At 38.1% G+C, this 12860-nt stretch overlaps 1 protein-coding gene across 5 annotated transcripts in view; it reads right to left on the reverse strand.

Moving 5' to 3' along the window:
• The window catches only part of ehbp1 (EH domain binding protein 1), a 162862-nt gene that overhangs the window by 136025 nt on the left and 13977 nt on the right, over positions 1-12860 (reverse strand). For all 5 annotated transcript variants that reach the window (XM_080288053.1, XM_080288055.1, XM_080288054.1 and 2 more), the window contains exons 4-5: positions 2807-2864; positions 2610-2705 (exon numbers count right to left, since the gene is read on the reverse strand). In XM_080288053.1, the coding sequence (XP_080144179.1) occupies positions 2610-2705; positions 2807-2864 (154 nt within the window). The remainder of the gene's footprint in view (positions 1-2609; positions 2706-2806; positions 2865-12860) is intronic.

Below are 12860 nucleotides of genomic sequence, written 5' to 3' on the forward strand. Positions count from 1 at the left end.
AAGCCCTTTATAACATTTAGGCGTTATAGGACCAGAGAGGTGACCTGAACTCTCAAATCTACAGAACTGTAGGCTAGGGATGTGCATGACTATCCAAGCAGAGGACTGAATGTCCCTGCTGACAGGTACCACCAGAAATATAATAATTGAAACTAAGCTCATATTTTATTGTTATACAACATCAATTAATTATTTCTGTAACCAAGAAAGGTTACCAGAGCAACTCTGCATGCAGCTTTTGACCTGCAATTGACCAGGAAAGTATTTGCCAGTAATATAACTACTGCAGATTAGGGTGTTAATGCATTTTCAAAGGGTCTGATTCTGTCTGGGGTTTTACTGTAGACAGTATTTCCAGCATGAGCTTTATGCTACACGCACAGAAAACTGAAAAGCTGTGAAAAATAATAAAGTCAAGAATCTAAAGAGAATCAGGCCCTGCATCTTTTTTCCCCCCTAACGACTCTGTGAGATCTTTAATACAACTATAAATATTCACAACGTTTCCCTTTCACTCAGTGTAAAGCAGTTGAAATACAGTATAAAAATGTTCTCATTTAATGCACTATCCATTTATAAAATGGATGACACTCGGTCTGAGATGTCTTAAGGAATATGAGCACCATTTCAACTTTAAGTCTCAGTTTTTCAACATTATAAAGAAAGGCTGCTTTACTAAATCAAATAAACCTCTCAGCACAGCTACTTTACTTTCCTCTTAAAGAAATAAATCTGTATTGTTAGATAAAACATTATTGGCAGCTCATTACTCTGAGTCTGACAATTTAATTAAAAAAATGAAATGTATTGTTAATCCACTGGAAAATCTTTTTGTCGACAGACAGGAAATTTTGTTTAATTGTTCATCTATGGGGGACCTATAAGTACCACTTCTTCCCACTAATTTTCAAGCACCTGTTGTACTAGAAGACAATATTTTCCTTCCTCTATATATGCTCCATCTTGTATGTATGTACACATATGCACAAAATAAATGATCAATTAATCAATCTAATTTTTTTAAATATTCATGCAACATCCAAAACCTTGTCTGGTGTCTTTTTTAGTAAGAATGGTGTCAAAGTGACAATGATTCAACCTTCTTGGATTAAAATACCAAAATAATAAAGTCAAACATTCTTAAAAATGATTTACACTGCGACTCCCATCAACAACTCTTGAAGACCAAATAGTGAAAAGTTATGCCGACCTTCTTTGCACAGCATTAGATGCTTTGATTGTCCAATCATGGTTCACGGACTGTATTATTAAACACCCTGATCTATGACATGCTCCTGGCTGTGTTCGTGTAAACTAGGATGATGTTTCAGAGTTTCTTTATTTTTATTATCCAGAATAAACAAAAACCTTTCTACCAAGGCAGCAGGCTTACAGACTGCATTCTATTGCCGTTTGATTTGAGCTCCATCCAACTTAATGGTTGAATGGTGCCTTCAATGGTTTTGCATTTTGTCTCATTACCAAAACAGCTTTATTACTTCCTCTGAGACAGGAAGTGGAAGTGGGCCTAAAAAAAGAGAGGCACTAATAGTACAGTTACATTCAACAACCACAGACTTCAAAAAACTGAGCTAGTACACACGAAAGCAGACGTAAGGATTTGTTTTTACAGATGTCTGGAGATGAAGTCTTTACTCTATTTGAAGGTTTCTGTGTCAAGTGCCTTGGGATTGACTAGATTTTCATGTATTTAGTATCCAAATTGTTAAAAGCCACCACCACCACTTTACAAAGCAAGACAATTATGGTAGAGATTTGTGGTAGGAGTTATGGGTAACAAGATACTGAGCTCTGAGCTGACCTGTCAGCAAAAAGGCCAGTATGTTTAAGTAAGTCAGACAAGGTGACAGATACCTGTTTAAGTGTACAATAGAAGCAGAATTTTTGGCATAAGCCATTTGTAAAGATCATATTACACAAGTGTGATTGAACATTTTATTAAACTAATATTTAATTACCAAATTCAACCAATCATGATGCTTTGACTGAATCCTTCAGCCCCTGTGTCTTTAGCACTTTAGTAGCATGATGACAATTCCATGCTACACACTCTAGATTTCTATTAACCAAGGAAGAAAAACTGCCTCAGAGCATCACAGAGTCACCACCATGCTTCACTGTAGATGGCATCATTCTTCCACCTCCAGACTGCCTTCTTTTATGAAAGGTAATGTTTTCTTCTCTTAAGCTCTAGGCCTGATAGGTTTATGGCTTTAACAGAAAAACCTGAACTCTGGAAGTTAGAAATTGTTTGTACAACAATTGATTTGTAAATTTGTGATCTTGTGAAAGATTCATTAAGGAATTGTAGGCAAAAGTCAGGAAAATTAGCATTTTATGTTAAATTTAGAAAAATATTAGCTGTGTTGAGCAATTTTAACCGTCTGTGTGTGCTTTTGGTATTGAAATCAACTGGAAAAGTTCACATTTTGCTATTAGGATTAGTTTGATAAGGGGACTAAATAAGTGTGCTTCCAACTAAATGCATATAAATGTTTAGCCTAACATTTTCCCAGAAAAGTCTGAAAAATTAGGGCTAGAGTTTCCTTAAAGGCCTGTTTTACACAGATAATAGAGCAGCAGGTTACCTTAAAAAGAGTGACCGTGATCTCAATGTTTTCTGGTACCGGCCACACCACGACTCCTCTGTAGGGGTTTTTGATGCCAGGCTGCCAGCTGTGAGACTGCAGGACAGAAGGATGGATGATGAAAAAAAATTACATTTGGAAATAAGTGGAAATTGAAAATTTTCTTAAACTAAAAATGCATCTAATCCAATACCAACCTTGGAGGATTTCCGTCGACTTCTACGCGTCCAAACCACCACCAGTTTGTCTGGTTGCCTGTGAGAAGAGAGAGAAAAGAAAGATTAATGTAAAAAAAAGGCCAGTCCATCCACTTCTGTGCTACACTTCAACATATAATTACTGTCAGTCTAAACTAGATTGTATTTTATTGCTTCAAGTTTAAAACCCTGATAAGCCCTCTGCTCTGCACACACATATACAAATACCTGCATAGTCTCACAGCATGAATAAATCATGATGAGACAACTAAACCCCAGCTTTGTCCCTGCAGACTGCAGCACAAACAACAGGATGCACACTTGCAGAAATACAGAGTATACACATACAAGTACGAGTTTAGTCTAACAGGAGAAAAAACAAACAAACAAACAAAAAACAAATAGGGGTCTGAGAGTTAGGATAATCTGATCCAGTCCAGGATGGAATCAGCTGTAAGGTGTAATAACCACTGAGATCAGTGCACGAGCTGTTAGTGGCAGAGCTAACACAGCATGGAGGAAGCAATTTGGAGAGGTTTCACACCTGGGATGCCAACAGCACATCTTTCAGCCCAAATTCACCAGAAAAACAGTCACGAAAAAGCCTTTTTTGTTGTACATGAACATTAGTACATATGTGAACAGACAAAGCAAACATTGTTATCAGGAACATTAAAAAATCAAAATGTAACATTCATGCCCAGAAACAAAAATCAGTAGATTAGAGATTGTGACCATTTTACAAACTGCCATGCTAAGTTCAGTCACATGATAAGGCAGTGCTGTGGTGGTTAGCAGTGCTGTGGTGGTTAGCACTGTTGCCTCACAGCATGAAGGTTCTGGGTTCAAATCCGCCTCCCACAGGACCAAGAACGTCCATGTTAGATTATTTTAGAAGAAATATTTACTTATTTTACATCAACAATTGAAGTTGCAGTCTAATAAAAAAAAGTTTTTGTGACCTGATGTAATTCCTTATTTTAAAAAATATATTAAGTACTGCTGCATAACATTTTTTTTTAAACTGACAAATGAGATGACAGGCAGCAGTTGAAGGAACAAACCAATACAATTTTTTAAACAGCCTCAAGACAATGCAGGGTGTTCAGAAGAGGAGTGGCTGTAGTTCAGATTAGGCATCTAAGTGCATTCTGAAATGCAGCTGATGGTGCTGCGGTTCATGTGTTAACTGCTGAGGCATACTTTGGCTTTTAGTCATGCTTAAGCATCTCTCTCACTCACTCTCATGGGCAAGCCTCCACTTCATGCTGTGAACCTCTCCAGCTTCATGGATAGCAGTCTGTAGCTAATGCAGACCTCTGGTTTTCCACTGTCACGAAGAAAGGGAGCGAACTACTCTACGTGTATTCATCAAAATAACTTTATAAGCTCTGTGAGTGACTAAATAACAAGAAGCTACATCATATTAATATTGCTATCAGTTACAGATGCACTAATCCAGATTTTCCTACTTCCAATATCACACTAATACATTAGCTTTTGGTATCTGTTGATAATGAGTAATGACATAATACCAGTGTTAAATCAACAATTTTCATCCCTCTCTGTGAGAAAGACTGGAAATCATTCTTTAAATGCATGGTAACATAAATGTTGACTTAAACATCGCCCTCCCAACTTTACATAAAGCAAAACATAAATACAAGGTTATACATTTACTGAATTTGGTATATATTAATCAAATAATGAAAAGCTTCCCATAGTGTATAATCCACAACAAACATCTTTCTAGTTTCTAACTAGTTTGACCTAACATAAGGAGAAGTCAACAAATTAAATGAATATCATAGTATTGAGTTTGTGTCCATTTGTGTGAATCACTGGCTATGAAGACTGATGGATTTTAGGAAACGCTGAAACAGCAGAGTTCACCACGGAGGAGAAGTAGTGCCAAAAAAATATCTAGATAAAAAAAAATGAGCATGTGAAGAACAGACTTTTCCTGTAGTGGACAGTTTGTACTGTTTTAACACTGTTTCATTGCAATTAATTGGTCTATTTTATGACTTTGCGCTTCATCGTGACAGCAGCTAAGCTTAAGACTCAACAACAACAACAACACAAACACGAGAAAGAGTAAGACAAATAACATTTTCATGCCATTTTCTGCTGACAGTACACAGCTAAAACCTATAGATAACGGTTTACAGAGCGTCCGTGTTGTGTACAACAAACATGCCAGTCTCATTAGAGAGAGGGGAGCAAGCGCAACAAACTGAAAGTAAAACATTTGTATTCTGATACAGTCCTTAAACTGTTATGAAAAAAAAAATACAGTAACTATAATTTGGCAGTGGTCTAGCACATCTATTAAGCACTGTATATGCTAGATTCAGCGATAAGACAGAACTTTTACTTTGAAGGCAAATGTTCTCTGTTTCCTGTTTGCATTGCACCTTTCATGTTTCAGAGTTTTCGCTACTACATGGTGACCAGTTGGTGAGTGTTAGCAGGCAAGTCAGCATCTATGTCAGCTTCTATGCAAACTACAGGCAACTGCAGCAATGTGCTAGCAACTAAAGTATCAACAATGTGACCAATAATTTCACTAACAAATCGACAGCAATTTCCAGTAACAGTCTTCAACCGTCAGGGTGGTTCGCCTACCAGTCGGCGTGACTAAGACCTGAATAATTAAACAGCAGCACATTTTAAACTTAAAATTCAGAATGAAACACTAAGCCTCTTCATGCAGATTGGTATTAAAATCCAGATCTGCATCATGAACTTCTGTATCTGCAATATTTTAGTGTAAAGTACTGGATGTTAAACACTAGATTTATGCATGCACCAGCCTTTATGTATAAGATTTTTAAGAGAACAATAACAAAGGAAAAGAATGACAGACAGTGTTACAGAGAGCAAAAAGACAAGAGAAAAGAGGGAAAGAGTGAAAAGAGACAAGAGGAGAGGGGAGAAGAAAAATGACATAACAATTTCAGCCTTGAGGAGAGGCCACACATAGAGGAGCTATTGTCCAACAACACATGCCATATCAGAGAGAAGGCAGAGACACACAAATATCACCCTCCCTTTGTCTCCTTTGTACAGTATTTGTTGAGCTATGAGAAAAATTTAAACCATTTGTCTGCAGGCTATATTATTTCAACGCCCTTTTTTAGTTGTGTTCAGCTACAACTTCAAGGCTTCATTCTGTGTGTAACATTAATCAATGAGCCATCAGAGGGGAATGTCACAACACAAAAACACAAATGAGATGAAGACGGCCACAAAAAGGCCTGAGGAAAAACTATTAAAGTGGCATTCATCAGCTCTCAGTCATACCAAGAGTTCACTAGTAGAGTTCACAGCTAGATTACAGCCTTATGTTTACCCTAGATTTGAAATTTAGTTTAGATGTTTTATAATTTTATAGTATATGTTTAGTTGGTTCTGCTTTCTCTTCATGTAAGAACTTTGCAAAGTGGCATCCAGAAAAGACACCAATAGGATAAAGCACAGTACACAGATTAGAATTAAGCCAAGAGTGCTCTGGCCAAAATAAGCAGCAGTAGAACAGAAATTGGTGATACCCACACAAATACATACAGCAAAACACAAAATAAATCTGAAACAAATTATTATGAAGTCCAAACCCTAGGAGCGTTTTGTCTCATACTTGAGCATGACCACTACCCTTCTGAATGTTAAGACCTTCACAAACTGGATGCCTAAAATCCGTACAGATATTTTTTTGCTTTAAAAATATTTTTTTAGACTCACCTACTCTTACTGCAGCTGATCACGTCAACCGCATAATTTCACTGGATGAATTTGCAGTACTTATTTTTTTGAAACAAGTATTTTATAATCCAAATAAGACCTGACCAACTAGCATTTGGCAACATTTGCACTCGTAACTCAAATTGTGTGCCGTTACTGAATACATAAAGACAGTAAAATAATAGTATTTTACTACATTCATACTGCTAGACGCTGCTCCTGGTAAATGTCTGAAATGATTTCTCTGCCTCCTCAGATATGTTCCCAATTCTGCCAAGAACTCAACCTCCCCCACTGACATCCTGAAATATGTACAATGCGCCTGTGATACACCTTCCACTCCTGGACCAAACCATGCCTTCTCCTGAGAATTGGATGGACCCAGAATCTCAGTTTTTACATTTTTCGTATTTATTCAGGAGAAAAATCAGCCCCTCCAATTAATTTACTCAGTAGGAATCCCATCGCTTTTATTTTAAAATTTCAGTTCATGTTAATCAAGTACCCTCACCCCCTCCAGTCTTGGGTTGGACTCTGTCGTCTCTGAATATCCCAAATATCCCAGAAAACCACAAGCAAACTCAATGTGGCCACAACATAGAAAGAGAATAATACATTTATTTGACATAGATTTATTTTACCAACAAAGATTTCCATTTAAAGAAAGATAAAATAAACTAAAGGTCTGGAGCTCCAGTCAACGAACTGATACCACAGCAAATGGATTGGTGTTTATATAGTGCCCACTCAAAGCAATCCTACACAACAAGCCCCGTTCTATTCTATTGGCAATTTGGGGTTGAACATCCTGCCCAACACACAGACTAGAGGAGCCACAGGTCAAACCACTCACTTTCCCATTAGCAGATAAGCTGCTCTATCAAATTGAATACAATTTGTTTAAATAGCATCAAACAACAAGAACAGTTGCTCTACTTCCTGCACCACAGTAACCTCAGAATAAATTAGTAAAAGACACAAGACACAAAAAAGTGGAAGGAGTCTGGGCCAGCCACATAAAGTGCAGTAGGATTCAGGACTTCTCTAAAAACAGACTACCAGGATCTCCATCCTGAAAGCAGAGAAACACTCCCACAAGGAGGTCTGGGAAATATGGAGCGCCTTTTCCGGCCTCCCCTCACAAAAGTACTCCATACCCAAAACATTTCATAATGAGAGAGCGGAGATGGGCAAAAGACTAGAGACAGGAGAAGCTGAGAAAGGTAGTCCTCATTCTGATCTAAAGATTTGAAGTAAAAAAAAAAAAAACAACTGGTTCATGTACTGCTAACGCTGTGCTCGCCAAGGCTCCAAGACAGAACAAGGACCACTTCCACCAACTGTCAAAGACAATTGAGTTGGAGTTTGCTCATAGTACAAGAAATCCACTGGAGAAGCTGCTGCTTAAAATGCACCATTATTTTTTTCAAAGCACTAGGCAATTAAAATACCCACAGAGGAGCACCCTATATACCGCTTTATTTGATAATTTAGGTAAGATGGTGTAGGTGTACCCTTACTTGACTCTCACTAGCAGAATGGGAGAGACAGAAATTAAAGAGGCAAAAAGCATGAAATAATGAGCACAAAAGTGTGCGAACTAAATGGCAATACAAGAGGGAAAATGTTCTAAAGAAGACAAAAAAAAAAGTGAAAATGATATTCGAAGAATGTTGAAGAAAGAAATGAAAAGACTAAGAATTTGTGCATGTGTATGTTGGGAAGAGATGGCAGATAAGAAATATCCACTTTAGTCTTATCCACAAAAATGTGCATTTAATGAGCATGTAGTTATTTAATGTTCCCTTAAACACCACATCAGCAATATGTGGAGTCCATAATCCTGAAGTTACTGTGGAGTATGTGTTTATAGACTTCACAAACACCACCTACCAACATACCAACAGTTTCCATTTAGTATAATTAACCAAAAATTACCAGATTACTTCTAGTAGATTTCTCAATCAATTCAGCTTAGGATCGATATCTCTAAGACAAAGAGATATTGACATGGAGAAAGAGAAATTTAGACCAAGAGAGATCAACAAAGAGAGATAAGAGATAAAGAACTATAGAGAGATAGAGTTAAGAGATAAAGCGAGATATTTAATCGCATCATCCTGCTCCTTGTGCTCTATCATAGTGATGTATGGAGTCCACTCAATAATCACGACCTCTACATGTAAGGCTCTGCAGATATACATTTTACATTCATGTTTAAAAAAACAACAACAACAACAAAAACCCACACCCACAAACAAATACCTACTGATCATTAGCATTCACAGGAGAGTACTCAAACTCTCAGAAGAAGAAACTAATGCAGATTAGAAGGTCATTTGAACCTAAACAGAGCTTATGAATGGATAGAATATCTCGTAACTGTCAGAAATGGACAACTAAGCCAGATCATAAAGAAGTATAGGCTCAATGACCACAAATTGGCAAGTGAACAAAGATGACGCAATTCCTCCTGAAATTGTGCAGTGAAGTAAGGAACTCTTAGTTTATTTCATTCACTTAGGTAATTCCGAATTTCAATCAGCAAAAGGAACAAGGACAATGAGAAAGGGCATACACACACATGCACACACATGTCCAATATGACGTTTAAGTGTTCACTGAGCTTTTCAATTTAAGCTGAAACGTCTAATTTTGTTGTTCTTTTTTCCTATTAATATTATTTTAGAAACTGTATTATGATGCTTTCAAACAAGTTTTAAGAAACTCATGTCAATAAAGCACCTTTGAATTTCAATTGATAGACAAATTCATATAGAGAGAGACAGAGACAGAAAGTGAGAGAAGAATAAAGATGAATAAAGAGAAACTGATAGAGGGAGGAAAAAAATAGGGAAAGCAAAACAGTGATTTAAAGAGACAGAAAAAGAGAGGGAGACAGAAATACTGACAGAAAGAAATACAGAGAGAGACAAAGTGTGATCTGCCAACTATTGTAAGAAAAAAAGCATTTCTTTCTTATCAATTCTTAAAAAAGGTTCACAAACTGCATGAGAGGCTGATTTCCCAAAAAGTGAAATAATGTCACCATCTATAACCCCACAGAAAAACATGTGCAGCTTAAACCAAAGACAGTCAAATAATCTCGCGCTTCACTGTTTGCACACCTCAATCCCCCTGGATAGCTGGAAGTGAAGGGTGTGTCAGGAAGTTGTGGCTGCCATATCTTCCCTGTAGGCAGGAGAAAGGAAACACTTCATTTTGGCATGACAGTTCTAAAACCAACACGTATACACACACACACACACACACACACACACACACACACACACACACACACACACACTAAGAGTGCAGGAAACCCAAACACACAGCAGGGCAGGGCACAGCTAAGTTTTGGTGGCATTGCAATAAAACAAGTGATAAACACAGTGATAAAGTATCATGTATCTTAAAAACACAATAGACACTTTGGCAAATTGCAAGAAGCAAAGCTGTCCACTAAATAATGATTTCCATTTTTATCCAGCTAAAAGATAAATATTCTTCTTTGTTTGCTGTATTTTTAACAGTATCCTGGTTTGTGGTATCAAGGACATTAGAAAACTAAGTTTTCCAAATAGAACTGTCATACTCAAATGTAGTGAGCCACCAGCCATAAAAAAAAAACAAAAAAAAACCCAGGGATGAATGCAATGAAGAGAATTCTTCTTTGACATGTGACATGCAGTGTAGGGGTGCAGCGCTAACTGACTGCCACAAGCGCTTAACGCCAAAGATCTGGTCAAAATGAGAAACACACAGTAACAGCCCCACCATTAAAAGCTTAGCAAAAGAATGTATTTGTCATACCCGACCTACTTCGTAAGTTCTGACTCAGTAAAGACAGCAATGAGAGCATTATTTGGAGAGGGAACTGTTTTCACTGGAAAACAGCTTCCTTAATATTGTAAGTCCATTTAATCTTATTTACAAAAGGGTTTGTTTGGGGTTTTTTTATTTTATTTTATTGAGTTCTGTACTTTTTCCCCAACATATTGAGGAGTATAGTTATGCATGCAAATTAAACAGCCTAGTATAACTTTCCCTTCTTAAGTTGAAGCTTGTTGCGATAATGAGTTTCCAAGATTTTGGAGTGTATCAGTGGAAATTTTTTTGCATATCCATCCAAAAGGGCAGTTGTGGGGTCAGACACCAATATCGGACGAGCGCACCTGGTTTGTGAGCTCCGTTCGAGCACATTCTAAAGGTGTTTGATGGGGTTGACGCTTTGGCTCTATCTTAAAAGGTAAAACAAAAACAAAAAAAGAAGAAGAAAAAAAAAGAATAAATGCATGAAATGCATGGGTGACTCTTGCAACAAAAAGGCCCAGGGATACTCATCCTTAGGACAACAAGGGACAGGAGGAGAGTAATGGGGAACTAAAGGCAGGAAACTGTTAATGACCTTTCCACCTCTTAGGAATTTCACTTTTTAGAGAGCTTCCTAGTGAAAATCAATGTCAAAGTTTTGTTTTCATAATTGCTGAAAGCCAAATTCTTAATTGAAATTAAAATCTAACTAATGACCCAGCCCTCATTCCTGTGGGCATTTTGATCCTTTTAATGAGAAGACTGAAACAACTTGTAAACATCGCCTCTTAAGCTGCAACTGAGCTTTGAAGAGGACATCTAACAGACAGATTTTCAACACAGTAGTGCTTTATAATCATCTTGCTGTGTGCATTTTGTAAAATCTAAAAAACTTTCCTATAAAATCTGAAATTTGTTCCTTCTCTCTTCTGGCCTGCACTGCCAGTCATTTGACCTCCAATTATACAACAGTAAGTCAGTGTGTCTGTGTGAGCCAAAAGCTGGGTCAGTGACACAGAGTTAATGCTGAAAGCACTTAAGCCAAGTACAAGAGTCTGGAGTGAAAGCTAGAGAACCTCTCTAATCAGCTTGTGTGCCAGTCCATGAATGTTTGTTTGTGACTACTGTAATGCCAGGTTATGTATTTCTGACAACTTTATGTATTTGTGGATTTTTTTAATTAAAATGACCTTTATAGACTAAAGACACAGAACAGCTACAGTCTTTAGTGTCTAATTTAAACATTTGTTTTACTAACCTCATTACTTACTGGATCTTGCTGCTATAAAAACTACAGACTGGAGTGTGAATTGGAAAAGCAGAGGATTTTTCCAGTCACTTCTAGACTTCATTATTTCCACTGAACACCTAAAGACATCAAGCATGAAGATTACTTTGAAGCATTTCCCATTCTGTAAACAGCCTGAGTTGTTTCAAGCCAGAAGCTATTATTTTTCAGAGCTCTTCTTAAAAGGATAGCTTTGTGGAGGCAGCAGTAGCTGAGAGCTTAACTGCAGAAACAGACTGAAGGTCAAGTGTGGCCAATTATGAAAGGTCTACCATGGCTGAGAAGAGGGACTAGCTGAGAGCAAGGTACAAGGAATAAAAGTGGGTAGGCTGGATGGATGAAAGTGGAGATCAAAGGCTCCATCATACCCTGAGGAACAGAGGTCAGGTAAGAGTCTTTTAAATCTTACCCCGTGAGAAAGCACAGGAAGCAAAGGGAACAAAATGCTGCTGCTGGCTAACAGCACTGGCCTGCAGATGAAGGGTTAAACTCTCTGCACAGAGAGTATGGAAACTTCTGGTAAATAAAACAGTGTTTACCGTATTTTCACGACCATAAGGCGCACTTAAAAGTCTTAGATTTTCTTCAAAAAGTACGGCGCGCCCTATAGCGCAGTGCGCCCTGTGTGTTGTAAGCAGGACGTAGTAGAGAACACCATGAGAACGCTAAAGGGTGAAGTGTGGGCGCAACCCTGAAAATGGCAAAGAGACACGCTTATGAAGCACAGTTTAAACTGAAGGCCATCAGCTACGCGGAGGAACATGGAAATCGAGCAGCGGCGAGAGAATTTAAGATTAACGAATCGATGGTTCGCAAATGGAGGAAGCTAGAAAACAAGCTCCGACAGGTCAAGAAGACGCAGCTGAGTTTCCGCGGACATAAGGCGAGGTGGCCCGAGTTGGAGGAAAGACTCGAGCAGTGGATCATCGAGCAAAGAACGAGCGGGAGAAGCGTTTCGACGGTCACCATTCGGCTAAAAGCAGTTTCACTTTCACTTTTCATGAAACTGTGCCATTTTTCCATCCGGACCAGGACTACGGTAGCGCAGCAACTTCCAGCGGATTATAAGGAAAAGCTGGCCATCTTCCGCTCCTACTGCAGCAAACACATCGGGGACAAAAACATCCAGCCCAGCCACATCACAAACATGGACGAGGTCCCGCTCACTTTTGACATCCCGGTGAGTCACACTGTGGAGAAGAAGGGGAC

Source organism: Astatotilapia calliptera, chromosome 13, assembly GCF_964374335.1.
Source record: "Astatotilapia calliptera chromosome 13, fAstCal68.1, whole genome shotgun sequence".
Lineage (NCBI taxonomy): Eukaryota > Metazoa > Chordata > Actinopteri > Cichliformes > Cichlidae > Astatotilapia > Astatotilapia calliptera.